This window comes from Myotis daubentonii, chromosome 10 (genome assembly GCF_963259705.1).
Source record: "Myotis daubentonii chromosome 10, mMyoDau2.1, whole genome shotgun sequence".
Lineage (NCBI taxonomy): Eukaryota > Metazoa > Chordata > Mammalia > Chiroptera > Vespertilionidae > Myotis > Myotis daubentonii.
In genome coordinates, this window is record NC_081849.1 from 32,662,576 (window position 1) to 32,690,135 (window position 27,560).

General features: G+C 38.6%; 1 protein-coding gene across 5 annotated transcripts in view; it reads right to left on the reverse strand.

The window, feature by feature from the left end:
* The window catches only part of BRAF (B-Raf proto-oncogene, serine/threonine kinase), a 145,614-nt gene that overhangs the window by 12,640 nt on the left and 105,414 nt on the right, over positions 1-27,560 (reverse strand). For 3 of the 5 annotated variants that reach the window (XM_059711989.1, XM_059711991.1, XM_059711988.1), the window contains 5 exons: positions 23,390-23,436; positions 22,508-22,626; positions 17,841-17,972; positions 7,209-7,343; positions 3,047-3,200 (listed from right to left, as the gene is read on the reverse strand). In XM_059711989.1, the coding sequence (XP_059567972.1) occupies positions 3,047-3,200; positions 7,209-7,343; positions 17,841-17,972; positions 22,508-22,626; positions 23,390-23,436 (587 nt within the window). Of the gene's footprint in view, positions 1-3,046; positions 3,201-7,208; positions 7,344-17,840; positions 17,973-18,347; positions 18,445-22,507; positions 22,627-23,389; positions 23,437-27,560 lie in introns of those variants that run through there. The other 2 variants (XM_059711990.1, XM_059711993.1) reach the window with 2 other exon arrangements.

Below are 27,560 nucleotides of genomic sequence, written 5' to 3' on the forward strand. Positions count from 1 at the left end.
GAACTCCTTTAGCTTTTCCTTATCTGTGAAGCTCTTTATCTGACCTTCAGTTCTGAATGATAGCTTTGCTGGATAAAGTAATCTTGGTTGTAGGTTCTTGGTATTCATCACTTTGAATATTTCTTGCCATTCCCTTCTGGCCTGCAAAGTTTCTGTTGAGAAATCAGCTGACAGTCGTATGGGTATTCCCTTGTAGGTAACTGAGTTTCTTTCTCTTGCTGCTTTTAAGATTCTCTCTTTGTCTTTTGCTCTTGGCATTTTAATTATGATGTGTCTTGGTGTGGTCCTCTTTGGATTCCTTTTGTTTGGGGTTCTCTGCGCTTCCTGGACCTGTAAGTCTATTTCTTTCACCAGGAGGGGGAAGTTTTCTGTCATTATTTCTTCAAATAGGTTTTCAATATCTTGGTCTCTCTCATCTTCTGTCACCCCTATAATTCTGATGTTGGTACGCTTGAAACTGTCCCAGAGGCTCCTTACACTATCTTCGTATTTTCGGATTCTTTTTTCATTTTGCTTTTCCGGTTGGGTGTTTTTTGCTTCTTCACATTTCAAATCTTTGCCTTGATTCTTGCGCTCCTCTGGTCTGCTGTTGGGAGTCTGTATAGTATTCGTTATTTCGGTCCGTGTATGCTTAATTTCTAGTTGGTTCTTTATCATAACATCGAGGGTCTCATTAGTTTTCTTGAGGATCTCACTACATTTATCGGCGGCTTCTAGACAGTTCTTAAGAGACCTTAAAAGTGTGGTTCTGAACTCAATATCCTCCATTGACAGTTTTGTCCTGTTTCTTTGTCTCCGCATTTTTTATGCTTTCTTGGTGCACCCCCTAGTGGTCTTTGTGCGCAGTCTTGTTGTAGTTAAGCCTTGATTGTTGTCGGCAATCTGATATTCTCTTTCCTCCTAGTTGTAGAATTTCCACTCAGCCAGCCTTCCTGTGGTTCTGGATGATGTCTGTTCCGTCTTTTAGTTGTTTTTTGAAGTGGTTGTTCGAGACAGCAATCTCCGGCGTTAACCTATGCCGCCATCTTGGTTTTTTTCCGACCCTTTGACTCTTGTGCCTCAAAATGCCCAAGTCTTTGAGCATTCCATACAGCAAGTCAACTTTGTTAAAACTGTTAGCTACTTGCTTGCTATTCCATTTGCGAATAAAACTCCACTTAATAGTTACTAATAAGGACGTAGAAATCATGCACTTTGATGTTTTCCAACATGTTACATTATCCTGTCTTTCTTATTCTTTAAAATATGAGAAACTTCTTTTTCACCACTCTTGCCTAAACTAAAAACCATGAATCAATTTCTAAAAACATGAATGACATTACTTATATGAAGCTACCCAAATGAGGAGCAAAAGGTATTCCATACTTATCACTGAGTGGTTTTCCTGGATGAAATCTAACTTATGCAAATACAAAAAGTATTTGAAAAAGTTCTGGTACTTAAAAACTACGTTATTATTAATGTCTTTCCAATTTTCTTTACTGGCTTCAAAGAAGGATAGCATTTAGGCAGATGTTGTCTGTGTGCCTGAATAACTTTGAACTGTCAGCTATATTTAAAAATCAGTCCCTAGCCGGTTTGGCTCAGTGGATAGAGTGTCAGCCTTCAGACTGAAGGGTCCCAGGTTTGATTCCAGCCAAGGGCACATACTTGGGTTGTGGGCTCGATCCCCAGTGCGGGGTGTGCAGGAGGCAGCCGATCAATGATTCTCTCTCATCATTGTTGTTTCTATCTCTCTCTGTGAACTCAATAAATATATTTTAAAAAATATTAAAAAAAAATCAGTACAAATTCAATTTGAATAAAGATGTATTGAGGAGGCTGGCGTTGGTCCCTAGGCTGACTCTGAAGCAGAGATGTCAATTTCTTTGATAAGAGGACAGCAATGCTGCTTCCCAGTAAGATTATGGTTCACGGTGAGAATATACTGACTGCCACATTACAGTCACTGTCTACACAAGACAGTGTAAGCATGAGAAAGCACTAACAAATACTCTGTACCATGGAACACACACAAAAAGAATGGCATTCTTTCATAATAAGTAGAATTGCTGGGCAAAGAATATAAGGAACGCAAGAAGTTTACGAGACCCATGGATATGGTGACTGCTAAAACAGGCACCACAAGAGATAAGATAATTTAAAGTAACAATTAAAAAAAAAATCCATTACCAGGTGTTTGGCAAACAAAAATATCTGAAAGAAAAACAAACCTAAGAGTTTTCACAGGATTCTGTGAAGCTTTTGGGGGGAGGAGGCAGTGCATTTGTAAGGAAATTAGGCTTCTATGTAAGATATCCTTAATATATAAAGAAATATCTATAGAGAACTCCAACTTATAACATTTCCCCACTAAAGATGCAAAGTTAAACCATGTTACTCATGTTAAGCATGCCACTCCTAAGCAACAGCTATAGTTACCTGCACCCATAATTTATAAAAAGAAATTTGATTTAGTATATTGCTTTAAGGGAATAAAGGACATTCACACTTTCCAAATTGTAAGAAAAAGAAATAAGTTACAGAAAAAATATTAAGAATAAAAACAAACATGCATTTTTAGTGACTTCCTGAATGCGATCTGTCTGGTCTGCCTAACTTGACACAGGCTAACCTACTGTCAACCTCCCACCTGCACACACGTGCACAGGAGTGCTGTTGTTCTTGGGAAACCCTAACAGATGGGCAGTAGCTAATGACAAAAAGTGCATGGGAAAAGTTTAATTGAAGTTTAATAATTAGAATAACCAAGTAAACAAAACAAACTTGGAATAGGAAATACAACATCCGGTAAAGGCTTTGCACATTTTTAGCTATGTCTGCATTTTAAACCCTTGCAAATTGAAAACCCAATGCTAAGTGTGAATTTTAGATGGGGAAAAAAATTACATCCAGTTTTTAAACACGTAAGTGTTCTTTGGCTTACCTTAAAGAAAACTGTATTCAATTTAACAAATATATAAGCACACTTATGTTCATTTTTCTTTGTGCCTACCCACCTACACCCTCTCACACATTAATTTGTTTCAGTGGACAGGAAACGCACCATATCCCCCTGCCTGGATGGGTGTTTTTGGAGAAGCACAAGCATATAGACTAAAATCCTCTGTTTGGAAGCCAGCCCGATTCAAGGAGGGTTCTGATGCACTGCGGTGAATTTTTGGCAATGAGCGGGCCAACAGCTCAATAGAGGCGAGAATCTAAAAAAAAACACACAAAAAAAAAAAACAAGAAAAAGAAAGAAAGAAAGAAGAATGAAAATCTAGGTGGTATTAATCTTCAAGACCCTCATCATTCTTTACAGGAAAGCATCTAAAATCGTACATAGACATTCAACATATTTTAAGGTATAAAGAAACAAGTTATGACTTTTCAAAGCATACAGTGTGGTAATGTATGTACATAAATATGAGACATATATAAAGGGCTTAGTACAATGCCTGGTATATAATAAGTACTCAATAAAACTTTAGAAGCTATTATTACTATTGTTATTTTCTGAGCTACCAAAAATCTTAAAAAATATATTTTTATTGATTTCAGAGGAGAAGAGCGATAGAAACGTCAATGATGAGAGAGAATCATTGATCAGCCGCCTCCTCCACGCCCCCTACTGGGGATTGAGCCTGCAACCCGGGCATGTGCCCTGACAGGGAATCAAACCTTTAACCTCGTGGTTCATAGGTTGACGCTCAACCACTGAGCCACACAGACTGGGCCTAACTATTTAAAATTAAACTATAATCTGTATAATAGTTAGCATAAAGGTAAAGAAATAGCAATGTTATAATTTTTTTTTTTTTAAATTACAAGCATATCTCCCTGGCTTGTTTGGCTCAGTGGATAGAGTGTCGGCCTGCAAAGGGCATGCAGGAGGCAGCTAATCAATGATTCTTTCTCATCATTGATGTTTCTATCTTTCTCCCTCTCCATTCCTCTCTGAAATCAATAAAAATATGTAAAAAAATTATAAGCATATCACACAAATAAAAATTCAAATAATATGGAAAAGTATAAATTTTACCTTCCAGGGGTAACCACTGTTAAAGAGTCTATACTTTCTTCAGGACCTTTCTTATGCATAAACATGCACATATGTAAACAGAGCCCACCCTCACACTCACCAGCATTTAAAGTAGTGTCACAAATTTTTCTGTGTTGCTTGTTCCCTTATTGATATGCATGCCATCTGCAGAGCCTACCTTGACCTTTATGTCTTTACTTTTCCCTTTAACACTGCATAAACATTCTTGTACATATCTGAATACTTGTGGAAGCAGGTTCTGTAGTACAGGTTTTTACGAGTGGAATTATCAAAGCAAAGGGTATATGTAATTTAAGCTTATCGATTTTACCAAGTCCTTTCAAAAGTCCTAACCAATTTACATGCACTAACACTGTTAAACTTAAAAGGGAGGCTCTTCCCCTTTCCCAACACTGTGCCCCATGCTGGCTATTGCTAATTAAGGGCAAAAATAAAAAACAGATTTCACTATTGTATTACTCTGCATTTTAACTACTATCACTGAACTCTTATAGTCCTAAGTTCATTTACCATTTGTATTTCTTTTGTGAATTGTCAGTTCATATCCTCTGCTTATTTTCTATTGATTATCTTTTATTTATTGACTAGAGGCCTGTTGCACAAAGAGATTCATGCAATAGGCCTTCCCTTCCCTTGGCTGCTGGCACTGGTTTGCCTCTGGCACCCGGGACCCAGGCCTTTGCTCTGGCCGGGCTCGGGCTGGAGCTGGCCCCGGAGCCGTCAGGCTTCACTAAGCTGCTTGGAGTCTACGTATGCAAATTAACTGCCATCTTTGTTGGGTTAATTTGCATACTCTCCTGATTGGCTGGTTAGCAAAGGTATGGCCAATTTACATGTTTGTCTATTATTAGGTAAGACTGAAGGAGCCTTTTGTATACTATAAATATTTAACCTTTGTTATACATGTTATAATTATTTTTCTCTGTGTTTATCTTTCAATATTATTTTTACTATATAAAAGTTTAAAATCTTTTAATGGAGTCATACCTGCTAATCTTCTCCTTTATAACTTCTGGATTTTGTCTCTTACTTAGGAAAGCCTTTCCTACTACCTCAAGGTTATAAAAATGATTTCATTTTTTTATAGTTTTGTTTTTAACATGTAAATCTTTAGCTACTTGAAATTTATGTTTGTGTATAGTGTGAAAAGAGATCCTCCAATGAAAACTAAAAAATAGTACTTAAAAGGGGCTTCAATAATCTGGAAAATTCATGTATGCATTTCATTTTTTGATGCCATGAAAATAATGAAATGTTATTTATATTTAGGAATACAGACATCTTAATACTTTAAATACTTTTTAAAAAAGTGGGCCTAAGTATATAATTTGCATTGTGAACGTATATCAACCGTGTTAAATAGCAAACTCTAGCACCTGGGATGTGAAAAGAAGATGGTGTGGGGTCCTGCTGACACTGGCCAACAATATGGACTTTACTTTGATATTCTTAAAGCAGTGATTTTCTGGGTAAAAACACACACACACACACACACACACACACACACACAAACAAGTCTTCCTCAAAAGAAGAGTAATTTAGAATTCCAATTTGTAAAACATGTATCTATCCAACCAACTAGTTAGCATCCCCTCCCTGCTCTGAGACGGCCCCTGAGAGATTTGATAAAACTATAAATTCCATCTTTAATTCTTGAGATGGGGATAAAAGATTCACTCATTCCTGTAACAGTGGCCTTTGTCTAAGAAACTCAGTTAGGGTTGGGTATTCAAAAGCATAGGTTTAAAAAGGACCAACTCGGTAATTATGGTAGCTGAGTAACTGTGGGAATCAGTACTTCTATTTGAAAACTGTATTTTGATTGATTGAGACACATTTATACAGTGTTGCCAGGAACTTCCTAAGCATCATAAAACACTGCCAGTGGGATGCTATGTTACAGTATCTACTATAATTAACTTTCTAAGCTTATTCAGGTAATTAGTTCCAGTTTGTGAGGCTTATTGAAAGATCATTAACTTAAGCGTTTTAGCCTTACAGCATAAACAGGTAAAAAGCAATGGAAAATTTCCAAAAATCAAGAGAAAGGCAGCCAGTGCTGACAGCTGCCATTTCCTTTAGCCCCAGGTGGAAATGCCCCTCAAAAAGGCCTAGTACTAAAGGGAAGTTTGGAATCTGTTTATTTTACCATCAAAAAAATTAAAGTAGCAATTCTCAAAGTGTGGTTTGTGGAAAAACGATTTTCATCATAAACTAAGATATTATTTGCCTCTGTTACTGTCATTGTTTTATTTTTTTAATTAATCCTCACCTGAGGATATTTTTCTCATTGATTTTCAGAGAGAGTGGAAGGGGGGGGGGGGAGAAAGGGGAGAAGAAAAGGAGAAAGAGAACGAGAGAAAGAGAGAGGGGGAGGAGGAAACATCGATGTGAGAGACTCATCGACTGGGTGCCTCCTATACAGTTCAGAGATTGAACCTGTAATCCAGGTACATGCCCCTTGACTGGGAATTGAATCCATGACCCTTCGTTGTGCAGGCTGGTGCGCTAAACCCTGAGTGATATCAGCCAGGCACTGTCATTATTTTACCCATGTTAAGTGGAGTTTTCAGAGGCTACATGATATAAGATATTGTATCATAATGAATGCAAACCAGAAAATCCAGCTGTCTTTTTTTTTTTTTTTTCAGATTTGCAAAAAATGTAAAACAATGTTACTCATTTTTTTTTTTTTTTGGTTTGGGAAAACATAATTACTTTTCATAAAAACATTATTTAACCTGTAACAGTTTTTATTATGTTTAAATAAATTTATAAGTATTTTAAAAACTTAGTTGAAAACCTAGTTTTAAATTTTAAAATTGTAATTACTATATAGAAAAGCTCTTTGGGTGGGGGGGTGGGGGGTGGGGGGGGTCTTTAATAATTTTAAAGTGTGTAAAAGGGTTGTGAGACCAAAACATTTGAGAATGTTTAGACAAAAATCAAGTCTTTCTGAATAGTGTGAACTAGGTTCCCAAGTTTTTAGGTGTGCCACTGTTCAACCTTTATGAAATCATCTCTGTGTTTACTTATTTGGAGTCTGCACATAATCATATGGGATCCAAACCCATGAAATACAAACTGTGTGCTCTAAAAAGTGCTTAAAAAATCTGCATTTGAATATTAGCATGTTCTTATAGGTAACAAAGTTTTTTCTTACTTGGGGAAAGAGTGGTCTCTCATCTCTTTTCTTTTTTAGGCATTCTGCCATTAATCTCTTCATGGCTTTTGGACAGTTACTTCGTACCTTACTGAGATCTGGAGATAGATATCCTCGTCCCACCATAAAAATTATCTGGGAAGAAAAAATAGGCAAATCATAAAACTTGTAATTAGTTGAAAAAGGCATAAAGATTGAAAATTCAACAAGCTATGCACTTAAGACGTGTACTTTTCTGTATGCACATTACACTTCAATAAAAAATTTAATAACATAATGCTAATACTCTGATGCCACATATAACTGGGAGCCAATACTTCATGGGCTGCAAACTGAAATCTTCATGACTCCTGGACTACTGTTAAGATCCGCTAATTGCTCCCACGCTCCAGTTGCCTTATACAATCTATTTTCCACTGGTAGATCATCATTCTAAAACACAGACCAGATTGTGCCTCTTTTCTACTTAAATAATTTATTGGGCATCATACTAAGCCCTTTATATATATGTAGCAGGAACCAACAAAGTTAACTTTTTAGTTTTTACATCAGCATTTTAAACTCTTTTGGTGAGGAAACTCTAATGGGGCATTTATAGTTATATAAATCTGAGAATCAGAGACTCCTCCAGAAAGAACTAAAGTTCTGTTTAAAAAGTACATAAATAAATTTTAAAAAGCCTCATGTTGTTCTCTGAGTGCAGAGATTTGCAATTTTTCTAATTTCTTAATTTTCGGCTCTTTTGAAGGTGGACAGAGACAGATGTTAGGAGTCTTGTGACTTAGGCAGGAAAGAGGGGTTTTACTCTTAGAGGAACTGGTCCAATAGGGGCAGACTAGAGGCTGAGGTAGAGAGTGCTTTGTTATAGGGCAGAGCTGATAATTTTAAGAAAGTCAAGTTTGATATCCTACTTTATGTTATTTCCCGTTTGGTGATGTAATAACCCTTGTTAAATATAAGCTGATTTGGCTAAGCACCACTAAAATGAAAGTATAAAGCTTATTCTTCTCCCACTTTACAAGTTACCTTTTACCAGTACAGAATTTCACCGTGTGCACAGCGCTCCAGGGTGTAAAACTGCTGGGGTACCAAAGGGACACTTCCAAATACTGGTGTCTAACTGTGCTCCAATGAATGGGTAACATTCCATTTACAAGGCAGTTGGTTTGCAATTCTTTGCTTTCAGTAAAATTAATTAAATTGTCAGCTGATTATTAAAGTAACTATTAATGACAAGTTATTATGTAATTTTTGGTATGTTCAAGAAATGAATTCAAATAACTGAGTGGTATGGTGTATGGTAAAGAATAATCTTGCCCACGTAGAGGGCTGGCCTTTGCCTTTGGCTCCTGGGAGGTAATCCTTAGCCTCTTGTGCCTGGTAAGAGTGTCTTTGTTTACCTGGGGCCCTAGGAGATGTCAGATAGTCTATGCTATGAATGTGATTCATAGAGGGGGTTTAGACTCATGTGGTATCAACTTGCCCTCTGAAAGCTATGGTCGGCCACAGCAGTGGTCAAGCATATCTACGTGACTAAGCCCTAACAACAACTCTGAATCCCAAGTCTCGAGTGAGTTTCTCTGGTTGGCAATATTTCATGTGTGTCGTCACACATTGCTGCCAGGAGTAGTGTTGTCCACAATCCCATTGGGAGAGGACAACTGGAACCTCCAAACGTGGAATTCTCCTAATGCTGCCCTATATGCACTTTCCCTGGATGGATTTTAATTTGTTTCCTTTTCTTGCAATAAACTACCTGTGACAATTAACAACTTTCAGTGAGTTCTGTGAGACTTAATGAATTACTGAACCTGAAGGTGGTCTTGGGGACCACTGAACTCTGCATACATTATAATGAAACTCCTGATTTTCTTAGCTTCTTACTTATTTGAACAATATTTCTCAGTGCTTATTTCTTTAAAAATAAAACAAGGAAAAGGACTGATGCTAAGTCCAGCTCATTCTAGCAAAAGTCATATTTATCCACAGATACATAAATAAATTTTAAAAAGCCTCATGTTGTTCATTAAGATCCACATTTCCAATAAAATTTTACCTTCAATGTTTCTTAAATAATAAAAACGTATTTTCATCACTTATACATTAATAGTTATTAATAATGGAATAAGTCACAATTAAAAAATATCATTCAGAGCTGATAAAAATCATAGGAATATTTTTTAAATTCTAAATTTAAACAGTAATACAAGTAGTTAGTTCAAAGAGGAAAAAATAAAGCCATGTAAAACTTCCAAAAATTAATGCAGAGTTTTTGTATTTTTTTAAACAAGTGATGGTAGGCATCAAATCAGCATGGCTTTTAGATTTTATTGGGCACTTTTAAAAGAAGGCTATAATGGCTTTCTTTTGAAATGTTAATATAATACACTGGCAGTTACATTCTTTGCAATTATTTAAACTTAAGAGAGTCTTTCTTGTATGTAATTCATGGATAGAAGATTCAAGTGGCACATACACTACTAAATCAGTGGCTTGGTTTGAAATCCTGGGACTGGTTAATTTCATTCTTAATCCACACTCAGCACTCCTGGCATTTCCACCTCTTTATTCACTCCTCTGTATACATCTGTTTATTGTCAGTATCACCCACCTGCACTGCCTCAACAGAACTGTAAACTCCACTGAGTGCTCAGCCTGTGTTTTATTCATCTCTGTATCCCACAGTGCTTTACATATAGTATCAAAAAAATTTTTATTGAAATAATTTGTGTGTTGCTAAGACAATGGTACTTATCATTCATTTCCTGTCTCTTGAGATCTTGCGCTTAGTACCTAGCCACCATGCTATGAGAATGTCCAAGTTTCCCATGAAAAAATCCTTACATAAAGACCCAGGTGGAGAATAACTGAGAACTCTGGCTGGGCTTCCACCTGACAGCTAGTGCCCCCTTGTCAGGTTTGTGAATGAGCCACTTTGGAAGCAGATTCTTTCTCATTGAATCTACCCCAGATAATACCATGTGAAACAGATAAACCTTCCTCGCTGAGAGCAGCCCAAATCCAGATGCATTAAGTTGCTTAAGCCACTATGTTTTGGGTGCTTTGTCATACAGCAATAATAACTGGAATACACTGAAATAACAGATAAATGTAATGTTTCTTTTTTAAATATATTTTATTGATTTTTTACAGAGAGGAAGGGAGATGGATATAGATTAGAAACATTGATGAGAAACATTGATCAGCTGCCTCCTGCACACCCCCTACTGGGGATGTGCCTGCAACCAAGGTACATGCCCTTGACTAGAATTGAACCTAGGACCCTTAAGTCCGCAGGCCGACGCTCTATCCACTGAGCCAAACCGGTCAGGGCTAAATGTAATGTTATTTTCTTCTAAGATGACACGGCACTTCTGCTCCAAGAAGAGAAAGCCCTGAAGGTAGACAGTTAATATATCTAGCTAATGAGCACATTATACTAGTAAATCTCAACTTAGTAGAGAAGCTGTACTGAAAGAGGGAAGGATACAGTAATGAGAGAACAAACTAGAATCATACAGAGAAAAAAAATGACAAAGTAATTTCTCAGATTTCAGCACTAGGGTAACTAAAGTAAAAGGTATGTTACTCTGCAAAGTAACATAGGGCTGGTCATCCCTTAAGGAGCTAAGAGACCTGTTTTAGGAAAGATCCTGATTTTTATTACTGGAAGGAATTCTTTAGTCAAATTTCTTATTTTTATAATTGGAAAACAAACAGATCCACACACAAAACATACACCTAGAGAGGTAATGTGATCAGGTTATGCAGGTTGTGAATCCAGGGTCTGCTACTTTACCAGAGTCCTGCCTTTAGTTTACTGCCATTAAAACTGCCACCTCTGACTATAGGGGTAAGAGCATGGAGGAATGGTTTCTGTTATATAGTAAAGAAGCAACTTTCTCATCTTCCATGAAAAAGAACAATATTCCTAGATTATCAAGCAGAAGTCAATCTGACAGCCATGGAGATCAAAGAAAATCAATCAAAGGGATGGTGTGAGCAATGACTGTGGTTACACTTCATTGAGGATGACTAGAGAGTTAGCAACTCAGAGGGAGTTTCACAGAAAAGTGCCATTGGAAGAAAGCAGACTAGATAATGAAGAATGGTAATGGGAAGACTATATCACTCCTTTTTTTTTTCTTTTTCTTTCTTTCTTTTTTTTTTTAATATATTTTATTGATTTTTTACAGAGAGGAAGGGAGAGAGATAGTTAGAAACATCGATGGGAGAGAAACATCGATCATCCGCCTCCTGCACACCTCCCACTGGGGATGTGCCAGCAACCCAGGTACATGCCCTTGACCGGAATCGAACCTGGGACCCCTCAGTCCGCAGGTTGACGCTCTATCCACTGAGCCAAACCGGTTTCAGCTCCTTTTTTTCCTTTTAACAGTTTTTGCATTTTTATTTTATTTTATTGGTTTTATAGAGAGAGGGAGAGGGAAAGAGGGACAGAGAAACATCGTTTGATTGCCTCCCTTATGCACCCCAACCAGGAACTGAACCACAACCTGGGTATTTGCCCTGAATTGAACCCGAAACCCTTCAGTAGATGGGACAATGCTTCAATCAACTGAGCCACACCAGCCAGGGTAGTCTATGGTTCTTTTTACCTCCATTTTCTTTATCAAATACTTAACTTGGTTTTAGACTGGCAAATTCCACAAGCCTCTAACTCAGCGGTTCTCAACCTGTGGGTTGCGACCCCTTTGGCAGTCGAACGACCCTTTCACAGGGGTCGCCTAAGACCATCCTACATATCAGATATTTATATTATGATTCATAACAGTAGCAAAATTACAGTTATGAAGTAGCAACGAAAATAATTTTATGGTTGGGTCACAACATGAGGAACTGTATTTAAAGGGCCAGAAGGTTGAGAACCACTGCTCTAACTGTACTACCAGAAAAAGCTAACTAGTAAAGGCCTTACCCTTCTGTTGGTCACTCACTTATTTCTCTCAGGAAAGGAAGCCCTTGCCACATTACTTATTCTACTTCCATGGAGGACAAAGTGCCTAAAATGCCAAGAACCCTGGGATGCTTTCATCCATATTTTGGAGATAATAATACTTGTTTCCATAATATAATTTTATTGTTTTATTAAAATAAGTATATTCACTGGCAAATGGATGTCATCTAAGTTCACAAATTTTTATTATTTATAGTTATCTATGGTAAATCAACAAAAACTAAACTATAATTCCCACGTGATTCCTTTAGAGAAATACTTTGCATAGGAAAAGTGAACATGGCACAGGGATTATGCTATGTGGCTGAGGAAATGAGACTGTAAGAGGCAGAGCTCACAAAGCTTGCTAATTAGAGACTACAATCTTGCTACTCAGATTGCCATCATCATGTCTCAGGGATCTAGAATCTGTCACGAGTACAGTAAGTAATATGTGTCAGTTATATCCTTCAGCTAGTAGTTTGGTCCATCCTGAATTTAAGTTTCATGCAGGCTTAAAATATCAGATCATCAGAAGCTAGGCCATAGATTTTTCTTAATACTCAAAGCTAAGTTTCAACATTCTAAAGATATGAAATAGTTAAAAAGACCAAACAGAAACTAAAAAATTAGTTTTGTGTTGACTTTGGTAGAAATATAGTCATTAAAAAAAATTTCAAAATATAGAATTAAGACTGCTATTGGGTAAGGGTCACACAGAAATTCAATGAGCACATACCAAGTACATGATAACTTAGATTACTTGGGCAATTACATTCTTTACAATTTTTTTTTATTTTTTTTTTAATTAAATCTTTATTGTTCAGATTATTACATTTGTTCCCTTTTTTTCCCCCCATAACTCCCCTCCTCCCAGTTCCCGCGCCACCCTCCGCCCTCACTCCCCACCCACTGTCCTCATCCATAGGTGCACGATTTTTGTCCAGTCTCTTCCCACATCTCCCACACCCCTTTTCCCCCCAAGAATAGTCAGTCCATTCCCTTTCTATGTCCCTGATTCTATTATAATCAACAGTTCATTCTGTTCATCAGATTATTTATTCACTTGATTCTTAGATTCACTTGTTGATAGATGCATAATTGTTGTTCATAATTTGTATCTTTACCTTTTTCTTCCTCTTCCTCTTCTTAAAGGATACCTTTCAGCATTTCATATAATCCTGGTTTGGTGGTGATGAACTCCTTTAGCTTTTCCTTATCTGTGAAGCTCTTTATCTGACCTTCAGTTCTGAATGATAGCTTTGCTGGATAAAGTAACCTTGGTTGTAGGTTCTTGGTATTCATCACTTTGAATATTTCTTGCCACTCCCTTCTGGCCTGCAAAGTTTCTGTTGAGAAATCAGCTGACAGTCGTATGGGTATTCCCTTGTAGGTAACTGAGTTTCTTTCTCTTGCTGTTTTTAAGATTCTCTCTTTATCTTTTGCTCTTGGCATTTTAATTATGATGTGTCTTGGTGTGGTCCTCTTTGGATTCCTTTTGTTTGGGGTTCTCCGAGCTTCTTGGACCTGTAAGTCCATTTCTTTCACCAGGTGGGGGAAGTTTTCTGTCATTATTTCTTCAAATAGGTTTTCAATATCTTGCTCTCTCTCATCTTCTGGCACCCCTATAATTCTGATGTTGGTACGCTTGAAGCTGTCCCAGAGGCTCCTTACACTATCCTCGCATTTTTGGATTCTTTTTTCATTTTGCTTTTCCGGTTGGATGTTTTTTGCTTCCTCGCATTTCAAATCATTGACTTGATTCTTGCGCTCCTCTGGTCTGCTGTCAGGCGTCTGTATAATATTCGTTATTTCAGTCTGTGTGTGCTTAATTTCTAGTTGGTTCCCCAATATAAGATCGAGGGTCTTATTAGTTTTCGTGTAGATCTCATTAAGTTTATCGGCAGCTTCTAAACAGTTCTTGAGAGACCTTAAAAGTGTGGTTCTGAACTCTATTTCTTCCATTGACAATTTTGTCCTGTTTCTTTGTCTCCGCATTTTGTTATGCTTCCTTGGTGCACCCCCTAGTGGTCTTTGTTCGCAGTCTTATAGATAAATCTTGATTGTTGTAGCTAATTCCAGGGAGGGTTTGACCTCCAGGCCAAGTGGCTATGAGAATCAGCTGTGTCAGCAGTGAGAGAACTTCTGTCCTCTAGGGAGGTGCTAATCTAGCCTTTGCCTGAGGCTATCCAGCAAATGCCTTTGCCTGAGGCTATCCGGCAAATGCCTCTGTGCAGGGCTTGGGCAGGGCGGGTCGCACAGGATCAACAGGGTGGGCCGGAGAGAGCAGTTATGGCGGCTCTCAGTCCTGTCCCCAGGGGCTCTGCCTCTCTGAGTCCCAGCACCCGCTGCAAAGCTCGGAGAGAAAGCTGCACTCGCTCTGACTGAAGCCAGACAGTCCCGCTTCTCCCGTTTGAGTCTGGGTCCCTAAAGACTCGCCCGGATCTGGTGCTCAGAGTCTGCGACTCCCTCCCGATTGAAAACAACAACCGCGCCCTCCGCCGCCAGCCTGCTCTGCGCACTCCCCACCTCAGAATTTGACTTCAGCACTGGGCCTCCTCTGAGTGTCCGTATGCGTTTCTCTTTCCTCCTAGTTGTAGGACTTCCACTCAGCGAGCGTTCCTGTGGTTCTGGGTGATGAACCTTCCGTTTTTTGGTTTCACTTTTGAAGTAGTTGTTCAAAGCAGCAAACTCCGGCGTTAACCTATGCCGCCATCTTGGTTCTCTCTCGAATTGACTCTCACATTCTTTACAATTATCTTCACATTGATTCACCCCCATCCTTTCACTTTGATAGTGGAAGTTCTTAGTGAGAGAGCTACTCAGAGCTATCACCAAAAAAATTGGTAGTTAAGCTCTTGACTAAAACACACACTATTTAATGAAGTAACACATCTCTAATAATAAAAGCGTAATATGCTAATTAGACTTGACGGCCTTCCAGATGACCTTCCGGATGAAGCCGGGGCTGGGAGGGAAGCCTGGGTCCCAGGTGCCTGCCGGCAGCCAGGGGAAGGAAGGCCTACTCTTGCACGCATTTTGTGCATCAGGCCTCTAGTTTGTGTATAAAACTATCATTTCACTAGGTTGGGAGGTTATGATGAAACGCATAAAATATCTGCACTTTTTTTAAACTCTTTAGATTGGTGATTCTCGACTTTGGTCTGTATCAGAATTCCCTGGGAAACTTATTACAAATGCAGGTGCTTGGACCCCATCCCATTGAATCAGAATCTGCTCCAGCATCTCCACTTTTTAAAACAAATTACTCAGGTGATTCTGATACAAACCACAGTATAAAGTATAAATATTATTCTCTTTTGTTGTTGTTAATCCCTACCCAAGAATATTTTTCCATTGATTTTTAGGAAGAGTGGAAGAGAGAGGGGAAAACAGAGAGAAACATCGATGTGAGAGAAACACATTGACTGGTTGCCTCCTGCATGAGCCCTGACCAGGGTGCAGGCCAGGGAGGAGCCTGCAACCAAGTTACGTGCCCCCTTAACTGGAACTGAGCCAAACCGGCTAGGGCATGTATGAATATCATTTAATCACAGTTTATATGTCAACTATTGTTTTGTAATATATTAACAGTGTGCTGCAATATCTCTCTCTCTCTCTCTCTCTCTCTCTCTCTCTCTCTCTCACACACACACACACACACACACAAATACACACAAACTTACTTTTAAAATGTTGAGGTATACAAGGTAATTTCAGTAAAGACAATTCCTTTTCTTGGCCAGTGTTAAAAGCCTAGGTAAATTTAATATTACTGGGATAGAAAAGGCAAAGAGTTGCATATGGTTGGTTACATTAGTACATTTGGGAAGGTAAGGGACAGAGAACAGGTGCTTAGGAGGAGAGGAAGTAAAAATATTCCCTCCTACTAGAATTCTCATTATAGGAAAATGAAAGCATGATGTCACAGTTCTTCCATTTACCTAGTTTTAAAAATTAAACAAAATGGAGAAACCTTAATAATTTTAAGAATTTGATATAAAGAAGTTCATGGTTGAGTACCTGCTCAGGTAGCACACTCTGTGATAGAGTGAAATAAAGTTATACAGCCCAGATGTCGTAGTAGCAGAGCTCATGTTCCTAATTGTGCCACGGTCAAGAAACATGAGGTACTGTCATTGTTGTGTCTCTAGTTTCAGAAGATCAGGAATTTCACTCCATTGCACTTAATTAAGAATGAAGCCCACCTGGTGTGGCTCAGTGGTTGAGCATTGATCCATGAACCAGGAGGTCACGGTTTGATTCCAGGTCAGGACACATGCCCCAGTTGCAGGTTCGATCCCCAGTAGGGGGTGTGCAGGAGGCAGCCAATTGATAATTCTCTCTCATCATTAATTTTTCTCTTTCTCTCTCCCTCTCTCTTTCTCTCTGAAATCAGTAAAAACATATTTTTAAAAAGTCTCTGTAATGTATTGACTTAAAAAAAAAATTTAAAGGAAAGGCCTTACATGCTGCTATTACTATCAAAAGTATTCAAAAGGTATCTAAACTGGTGACAAGGACCCAGAGGTCTATCCCTCATATGTATCCAGGACTTAACACTTCTTTTCTACAATGAATTATGCCGGGGTCCAACCCCAGCAGGTCCAGGGGTCCCCAAAGGTGTGGACGGAGTCGGCGAAGAAGGAATGACACAGAGACAGCGTTCAGTTGATCAGCAGCCTAGCCAGGATCTCTAGCCAAGTTCTGGTCAGGATCTCCAACGAAGTTCTGGTTAGGATCTCCAGCCAGGTTCTGTGTCCATGTTCTCTTGCTAGGTTCTCCAGGTTCTCCAGCCAGGTTCTGTAGCCATGTTCCCTCGCTAGGTTCTCCAGCCAGGTTCTGTCCAGGTTCAGTCACCAGGTTCTAGTCAGGTTCTCTTGCCATGTTCTATCCAGGTTCTGTAGCCAGGTTCTGTCTCTAGGTTCTTCAGACTGGTTCTATCCAGGATCTCCAGCGAAGTTCTGGTTAGGTTCTCCAGCCAGGTTCTGTGTCCATGTTCTCTTGCTAGGTTCTCCAGCCAGGTTCCCCAGGTTCCCCAGCCAGGTTTGGTCACCAGATTCTGTAGCCAGGTTCTTCAGCCAGGTTCTGGCTAGGTTCTTCAACCAAGTTCTGTAGCCAGGTCCTGTCCAGGATCTTTTGCCATGTTCTCTCGCTAGGTTCTGTCTCTAGGTTCTGTGGCCAGTTTCTGTCCAGGATCTTTTGCCATGTTCTCTCCAGCAAAGTTCTTCTGTCTCTAGGTTCTGTGTAGGTTCTGTGTCTAGGTTCTGTGTCCTGTTGTCTTGTTACATCTGTATTTATACCAGTTGATTCCAATCCTATCAATCTCTATTCCAAAGGTTAGGGCGTTTCTTATCTCCATTCCAGGGAGTAAAGATTATGTAGCTTAAGCATGATTGTTCGTAGTTAAAGTGATTAATTACCCGCCTGGCACTTAGTTAAGGGGTTTTATTCCCTCCCTAACTTCAGGGGAAAATCCCTACCTGGGGAAACAACCTTTCTCAGAGAGGTGACCTTGGTTAAAACACATAGTGCCAAGAAGGTGAGCAAACATATTAAGAACAGTATGCCATATATGCCAGGTCCCTTGAAACAGCAAGGATGGACCGGCTCCCGGCAGAATTGGAACTTGATGTAAATAGTAAAATAAACCCTAAGAGATGGTAAATATTTACCTGGTCCCTGTTGTTGATGTTTGAATAAGGTAACTGTCCAGTCATCAATTCATACAGAACAATCCCAAATGCATATACATCTGACTGAAAGCTATAAGGGTTTTTGTCTTGCATTCTGATTACTTCTGGTGCCTGTTAGAACATAAAAAGAAAAATATTCTTGTTTATTCTTTACTTCAACTGAATAAAGACTGAAAACCAAACTATTATGATTCCCAGAAAAAATGCTTTTAATCATTAAATAACCCACCGAATATGTAATTAATTTTCTTATTAATGGTCAAAGAAATATAACTGATTAAGAAAGTAAAAATATACCCTGTAAACTCTAAAAGAGGCAGTGTTAGCTGAGATTCTATCTGTATTACTAATATTTTTATAATTTTAGCAGCTGCCCTCTTTGTACAAAAAATATCATCATTGCTATTTGAACTCTTCCCTTGACTTACCTACCAAGAATCAGTTCCTATTTCCCAATCATGATTCAGCAAATAAATACTATACCTGTGGTTATAAGATGTTTGGGAGTAGCACAACCACTTTGGCAATTGCTAGAATTTAAGTTTCCCCATTGGTACAAATGATTCTCCTCATCTCAGGACACCTTAGACAATAATGGCAAAATTTCATGACTGATAAACTCAAATCCCTTTCCCGCCTCCAAAAATGGTATAAACATGCCAAAGATGTCTTATTAACAAAAGCAATAGGCAATGGGTAGATTTAATAGAAGGTGGTATGAAGAATCTTTTCGCTGCTTGCTTCTTGGGCAAAGATATAGACCAAATCATATTTGCTACATACATTTTTGTACATTTCAGTCACTGTATTCTATAGGTAGATTTCTTATTGGCTACTTACTTGAAATACAACAAATGGTTGGTTAAATATTAGCTTTAAACAGTTCTTTCACCTTGAATCTTCTGTATTGTTTCATTTGGAAGGAATCAAATAAATTGAAGGGTATTAATAAAAACTCTGTAAAAAACCAAGACTAACTGTAAAAAGGCTGAAAGACCTGGGACAAGAGTCCTGGTCACTGGTCAGAGTAAGGCAAGTGAGACTACCTCACAAGGCAGGGAATAATGGCACTGCGCCTCACCTGGAAATCAGAATCACCTGGGCAGCCTTGAACCTCTCAAGGTCCAGACTGCATTCCTGCCCAATAACACACCATTAGAATCTGGGGATACACTGGTTAGTTTTTAAAGCTCCCCAGATGTTTTTAATGCTCAACCAAAGTTGAGAACCACTGATGGAAGATGTGTGGGAGGGAGATCCTGATAAGAGTGAAAGGATGGGGGTGAAGGGAAGGTTGTACCTACTTGTTTTGTCTTACACTTTACTGATATTACTTTTACAGTACAAAATAAATCACATACAACTGTGATGTAATGAACAAGCCAGAAAACTAAGAGGCTGGTTTATGATACAAAAATAATTTTCAAAGCCAGAACACAATTTCTTTGAGGGACAGAGTAATAAATCAATTGAAAAGTTGCCTTTAAAATTTAGTTTTACCTCACTGTTGTTGGTAGATGACTTGATAAAAAGTTGAATGTCATCTATTTACAAGTTGTGCATTATTAATCCTCAGTTAATTTTTGTTTTAATTTCCAAAACATTTTTTTACAAAGTTTTCTTTCTCTTCTAAGCTATAAATAAAACAAGGCTGAGAAGACTATTGTAAATAATTCAGAGAATTATATAACCTTAGTTCTGATCAAACTCTTCTTTCCTAGCCTATGGATGTTCTAAATTTGTTTCTGAAGGCAATATCAACCCAAAAAGATTTATTCAACAATTAAATGTACTATTGGCTAATTTCTCATCTTAAAACTTAGTTTGGGGCCGAAACCAGTTTGGCTCAGTGGATAGAGAGTCGGCCTGTGGACTGAAGGGTCCCGGGTTCGATTCTGGTCAAGGGCATGTACCTGGGTTGCGGGCACGTCCCCAGTGGGGGATGTGCAGGAGGCAGCTGATCGATGTTTCTCTCATTGATGTTTCTAGCTCTCTATCTCTCTCCCTTCCTCTCTGTAAAAAATCAATAAAATATATTTAAAAACAAACAAACAAACAAAAAAACCAAAAACTTAGTTTGGGGAAATAAAAGATGAACCCATCTATCCAGGTATTCACAAAAAAAAAACTATAACAAAATATAAAACTTCATGTATAATAATCCACTAAGGTCTTTGAATAAAGACAAACCCAAACACTTGACTGAGCCTCTCTCTCCCACACTAGTTTAAATAAATAGACCTCTAAAACGTGTATCAATTATTTCTTTTTAATTTTAATGATTTTGCAATTTCAGTACTTAAAAATCTGTTGCACCCCCCTTAGTATACACTGCCGTCTTTTTTAAAAGGTGTGTACCTTAAAGGTGCCTGAGATTTGCATTATAATTACTAATTAGCCTCTTGTTTATAATTATGTATTAAAACAATTAAACACATATTAAAGAAAAATTCTTCTTAGCTCTAAATACTGAATCTTAAAAATAGAAATGGCTTTAGAAATCCACTAGTCCAACCCAACATTAAAGAGGGAGACTTGGAGGCAGTTAAGAAAGGTGCAGGTAAGAGTCACACAGAACATTACAGTACATACTTCCTAACTCTAAGTCCAATCCCCCTCCCACCTTGCAGCTTGCCCTAATTTCAGTTATTATAAGAAATCATAGCGCAATTTAACCCCAGGCTTATCTGGACTAATTCAGAATCCTACCTTGTAATTCCTTTCTTGGAGACTGATACACAGAGTTCAAAGAATTTAGGCAAATGTGGCTTTGAAAGCCCCTTCTTTTCTGTTTCCAGTAGGGTGTCCCAAAGTGCACATTCTGTTATTAAAAACTGCACTAATAGTTTTGGGACACCCTGCATTCAGCTTAGAGCAGCAGTTCCCAAACTTTTTGGTCTCAGTACTCATTCAGTCTTGAAAATTACTGAGGCCCTAGCCAGTTTGGCTCAGTGGATAGAGCGTCGGCCAGCAGACTGAAGGGTCCTGGGTCCAATTCCGGTCAAGGGCACATACCTGGGTTGTGGGCTTGATCTCCAGTGTGAGGCATGCAGAAGGCAGCCGATCAATTATACTCTCTCATCATTGATGTTTTTATCTCTCTCTCCTTCTCCCTTCCTCTCTGAAATCAATAAAAAATATGTTTAAAAAAAGAAAACTACTAAGAACCCCCAAGGAGCTTATGTATTATTTCTGTGGATAAATAATCATATTAAAACTAAACTGAGAAGCTGTTAAAATATTTACTAATTCATTTGAATAATAAAACAGCAACCAGTAGATGCTAACACAAATCACACATTTTTAATGAAAAGTAACTATATTTTCAAAAACAAAAAAACTTTAGTGAGAAGAATAGTCCTATAATTCTTTTTGACTATCTGGTTTAGCAGCAGCCAGCTCGTGTCATATACTTTGCTTCTGCATTCAATTTGGTGTGATGTTGTTCTGGTTGAGGAATACGAAGAACAATCTGGGCTCACACAAGGATGACCTTGGGAATTTCTAAAAGGGTCTTGGGGGGCCTTTTGAGAATTACTGCTTAAAGAATTATTCCTAGACTATCCCAATAGCCTGCTGAAGGTAACTACACAGAAGTTTTGGTTCCTTTCTTTCATATGTTCTCTTTCTTCTTTTGTACAAAGTAGAAATAGAAATAAAGAGAAAGAGCCCAGCCGGTATAGCTCAGCAGTTGAGTGTCAACCCAGGAACTAAGAGGTCACTGGTTTGGTTCCTGGTCAGGGCACATGCCTGGGTTGGGGCTCAAACCCTAGTAGGGAGCATGCAGGAGGCAGCCAATTGATAATGTTCCTCTGTCATCAATGTTTCTATCTCTCCCTTCCTCTCTCTAAAAATCAATAAAAATATGTAAGAAAAAAAGAGAGAAAGAAAGACCTATGTAGGGCAGCACAAAGCTTACAGTGTTAAGAAATCTCTCATTTTTTCTTTGTCTCTCCTCTCGTAGGTGCTCCATAATTATATGGTTCTTTCTAGTCGAAATAAAGTAACTCCAATTTAGGCTTAAATAAGACTGTGAAATAGCTTCTCCTCCTCTTTTTACAAAAAATATTTTAAAATCAATTTTTTGAGAGAGGAAGGGAGAGGGGGAGAGAGAAACACTGATGTGAGAGCCCTCATGCACGACCCCTACTGGGAATTGAGCTGCAACCCAGGCATGTGCCCTGACTGGGAATCATGCTGCTAACCTTTCAGTGCACAGGACGACGCCCAACCTGATGCCCAACCGAGCCACATGGTCCAGGGCAAACAGCCTCTCTTTAAAGGAGCAGTTCTCTTCACAAACCTTAATAATAGTTGCAGATCACACATGCTTAAATTGAATACTTTTTTTTTTAACTGGGAACAAGGAACATTTGGAACACAAAATATTTTAGAGACAATTTTAAATAAAATATAAACAGTGTTTAAAAAACATTATTTTTGAAAGATACTGAAACTAGTTTCATAATATTCTTTTTAAAGATAAAAAAGTTAAGATTTATTTACATAAAAAGATAAGATGAATGTTGACTTTTGTGAACACCGGGAACTATTAAAATACTATAGTTGAAACCTTCAATGACTTTCTAGTACTCAGCAGCATCTCAGGGTCCCAAAAATTAATGTAAAAAGGCCTCAATTCTTACCATCCACAGAATGGATCCAGACAACTGTTCAAACTGATGGGACCCACTCCATCGAGATTTCACTGTGGCTAGCCCAAAGTCACCTATTTTTACAGTGAGGTCTTCATGAAGAAAAATATCTGTGGTGTAGTAAGTAAAGGAAAACAATAGATCTCATTTTCCAATCAGAGCAAGCATTATGAAATTTAGGTAAGAGATCTAATTTCTATAATTCTGTAATATGAAATTCTTTGAAAAAAGATGTAGTACTTTATATATTGATTAGGTCTATTTGGCCTATATGACCTGCTTTTAAGGTTTTGAGGGCTTGAAATGAGGTAGAGTGAGGTGAGATGCTTTCCTAAGTGTATGGGAGACCCTGAAACTTCCCACAAGATTTTAGTAACATAGGCCCAAATATCCTTTTGGCACTGCTGGGGAGTGGTAAAGGCTCTTCACTGGAATGAAGGTGGTTGGCAGACAGGATCTTAATCTAAGTTTATGGAAGAGGAAAAAATATGTTTTTCTCACCTCATGCTATCTGTAACTTAAAGCCTTCAGTTACATCTTACCTACTGCTGAGCAAGGCCAGAGTGTTAAAAGGAACTAGTAGATAACTACAAACTATCTGTTTTCCAGTGCTGAAAGAATGTAAGCAAGCAATCAAAAAGCCCTACTATCATAAAGATTTCAGAGATTTTTGTTGTAACGCTCAATTGTTCACAAACCAAAAGCAGGTTGTAGTACCTTGTTCTACTACACTCTCATGCAAACCCATTTATTAATTCTCTTTACAATACATTGAACTTAGCATGAAACTGTTTTTACATAATGTGAAGATAAAATGCAGAAGAAAAAGTCAGGATGTTTTCAAACTTCGCAGACAAATTTCAGGAAGGATACTATTACTCTTGAGGTCTCTGTGGATGATTGACTTGGCGTGTAAGTAACTGAAAAACAAAACATCATTTTAACCTGAGTAGGGCTAAATACTCTGGCCTCAAATTTTATAGAACATATTTAGGGGTATAAATAAAGATGTGTTTAGAATCATGATATAACTGCAAACTGTACAATGTGATAATCCCTTTACATAAGAAATATTAAAATAGACTGTAATTGAATTTAGGATTAGAGGAACATATCACTAATATGGTACAGCCAAAATTTTGTTTTCCACTAAAAGACTTTGCTTTGTCTTTTACTATTTTCCAATACAAACCTTTCACTCTAGTCAAGCCTAGTTATCATGTCCTTTAAATATACCTTAAATATCCCCTCCTACACCCATCCCTCAAATTAGTTTCGTTCTATTCTCCACCTACTCATACCACTCCTTTAAGGTTGCATATACAATCTAACTCCTGGGTGACGCTTTCCTATGAGTAACTCAACTGTAAGGGATCTTTCACTGTTCAGTTATATAGAAATTATTGGAACAGCTTTATTCAATAGTTTTTTCCACCTATGTTCATTTTCTATTTAGAATGTAAAACTCTACTAGAATATGAAAGTTTGATTGATAAAATCATTCTTAAAGGTAGTATTAATATATTCTTAAAATGCCTTCTTAAAACTAGTGTGTAGCAAACTTCCTCTATAGTAGCTTTAGTTAAGTTCATTGAGGGAAAAGGGCTGGGCCTAGTTTATTTCTGTTTATCCCCAGTGTCGAGTACAGTGCCTGGCATAAAGCATTTAAAACACATCAGCTGAATCAACTACACTGAGATGCATATAATGTCCTAGTCAAGGTTATTTTTCTTCATTTAAAGCTGGAGAAAACAAATATATGAGACTGCTGAAATTTGACAATGACTATTAGGAAATAAGTTTTGCTTTAAAATTAGATTATAACGTCACTGTTAAAAATAGGTTTGTAAATCATTAAGCTTATAATTTATACTTTATTTTCATCTAAGCTTCCACATCCTCTCAGAGAATAAGATTTTGATACTTTTCAGACAAAGTTTTAATTTCAAACTACTGTTTATACAAAGTAACCCCTCCTCCTCCAATTACTCTGACTTCACACTATTTCCTTCAGAGCTTTTACCACAATGTAAAATTATCTTTTCATCATGACTTTTTAGGCCCAAAGTCGTTTCACAACACAAAAGTTTACTTAGAACCCAAAGTTCTGCAGTGACACAGAAAGAAAAAAACATATGGCATCATAGCCAGTTTGGCTCAGCGAATAGAGTGTCCACCTGTGGACTGAAGGGTTGAGGGTTTGATTCTGGTCAAGGGCATGTACCTTGGCTGAGTTGGGGCGAGTGCAGGAGGCAACCAATCAATGTGTCTCTCACGTCAATGTTTCTCTCTCTCTATCTCTCCCCCTCCATTCCACTTTCTCTAAAAAATCAATGGAGAAAGCCCTAGCCCATTTGGCTCAGAGGATAGAGCGTTGGCCTGCGGACCAAAGGATCCTGGGTTTGATTCCAGTAAAGGGCACGCACCTTGGTTGCAGGCTCCTCCCCGGCCTGGGCTCTGGTCAGGGATACAGCAGGAGGCAACCAATTGATTTGTTTCTCTCACTTTGATGTTTCTCTCTGTCTTTCCCTCTCTCCTCCACTCTCTCTAAAAAAAAAAAAAAAAAAAATCAATGGAAAAATATCCTCGGGTGAGGATTAACAAAAACAAAACAAAAATCAATGGAAAAAATATCCTTGGGTGAAGATTAACAAAAACCAAATTTAAAAATATGGAGAAAAATAGGTCTCAACAACATGCATTTTCTAGATGGGAGACATTGTCTCCATTAGAAGAAGAGGGATAAATGAGACAGTGTGCGTGGAGGAGCTCTGTGCTTCAGAGGGCTGGTGTTTAGCCACAGAAAGGTGTTAGTGTCTGAAGAAGTTCTGTCTCCTTTGAAATTAAAAACAAATGTGTGGGACAAACCAAGATGGCGGCATAGGTAAACACCTGAAATTGCTGCCTCTCACAACCACTTCAAAAATACAATTAAAGACAAAATGGACATCATCCAGAACCACAGGAAGGCTGGCTGAGTGGAAATTCTACAACTAGAAGGAAAGAGAAAAGCACGCTGAGACTCAGAGGAGGTGCGGAAGTAAAGTGCAGAGGTACGGAGGTGCACGAAGAAAGGGCTGACAACTGAGGACACGGTTGTCTTTTTCATTCGGGAGGGAGACACAAGCTCCCGACAGCCCTGACTCTAGTTCTGGGAGAGTCTCTAGGGACCTAGGCTCATACAGGGAGAAACTGGACTGTCTGGCAGCGGGTGGAACTCAAGGGCGGCTTTCTCTCAGAGGTGCTTGCAGTGATTACCGGGACAGAGACCCAGGGCCTTTTAGGGCAGGGCTGAGGAGCAGCCATAGCTATTTGCTTCGCCCTGTTGATTCCCTGAGACCCTGACCCACCCAAGCTGTGCACAGAGGCTTTTGCATATGAATGACCTGGCCCTTCACAACCTAAAATTACCTAACAAACTGCAGCTGGGTCAGAGAGACCCAGAACATTCAAAAGACAGCCCAAGGCCCCACAGCAGCTTGCACTGCTTCACAGCTGGGCCTCATCTGGGCACCTCCAAATCCCAAACAAAGAAGAGGAATCTGCAGATCTCTCCGTAGCTCCTGCTGGGTAGCCTCATGCAGAGGCTAAATTAGCACCTCCTTAGAGATCCAAGAGCCAGTGTACCCAGTGGTCAGAGTGGGACCATCCAGATTACAACTCCTCAGATCCATAAGGGACACACTCAGGGGCAGACTCAGTGAGCACCAAAGCCCCACTGAAGCAAGTCTTGCCCCAGAAGAGTGTCTCCAGCACAGAAGTTCTCCCACTGTAAACACAGCTGATTCTCACAGCCAATTGGCCTGGAGGTCAATTCCTCCCAGTGATACCAACTACAATCAAGGCTTAACTACAACAAGACTGTGCACAAAGCCCACAAAGGGTTGCACCAAGAGTGTCCACTTCAGGAAATTGGGGAGGCTAAGCCACTGGGCCCTATAGGACACCCAGCACACAAAGAAAGCCACTCTATCAACACAGGAAAGCAGCCAAAAGGCGGAGACAAATAAACAGGTCACAAATGACAGAAATGAAGGAAAGCAAACTACTGGATATAGAGTTCAAAACCACGCTTATAAGGTTTTTCAAGAATTTTCTAGAAACCGCCAATAAATTTAGTAAGACCCTCAATACGTCTAGTGAGACCCTCAAGGAAATGAAAAAGGACCAACTAGAAATTAAGCATACATTGACTGAAATAAAGAATATTATACAGAGATCCAACAGCAGACTAGAGGATCACACGAATCAAGTCAAAGATTTGAAGTACGAAGAAGTAAAAAACACCCAACCGGAAAAGCAAAAAGAAAAAAGAATCCAAAAATATGAAGATAGTATAAGGAGCCTCTGGGACAACTTCAGGCGTACCAACATCCGAATTATGGGGGTGCCAGAAGAAGAGAGAGAGCAAGATATTGAAAACCTATTTGAAGAAATAATGACAGAAAACTTCCCCTACCTGGTGAAAGAAATAGACTTACAACTCCAGGAAGCACAGAGAACCCCAAACAAAAGGAATCCAAAGAGGACCACACCAAGACACATCGTAATTAAAATGCCAAGGGCAAAAGACAAAGAGAGAATCTTAAAAGCAGCAAGAGAAAAACAGTTAGTTACCTACAAGGGAGTACCCATACGACTGTCAGCGGATTTCTCAAGAGAAACTATGCAGGCCAGAAGGGAGTGGCAAGAAATATTCAAAGTGATGAATGCCAAGAACCTACAACCAAGATTACTTTATCCAGCAAAGCTATCATTCAGAATTGAAGGTCAGATAAAGAGCTTCACAGATAAGAACAAGCTAAAGGAGTTCATCACCACCAAACCAGTATTATATGAAATGCTGAAAGGTATTCTTTAAGAAGAGGAAGAAGAAAAAGGTAAAGATAAAAATTATGAACAACAAATACTATCTATCAACAAGTGAATCTAAAAATCAAGTGAATAAAAAATCTGATGAACAGAATAAACTGGTGAATATAATAGAATCAGGGGCATAGAAAGGGAGTGGACTGACAATTCTCGGGGGGAAAGGGGTGTGGGG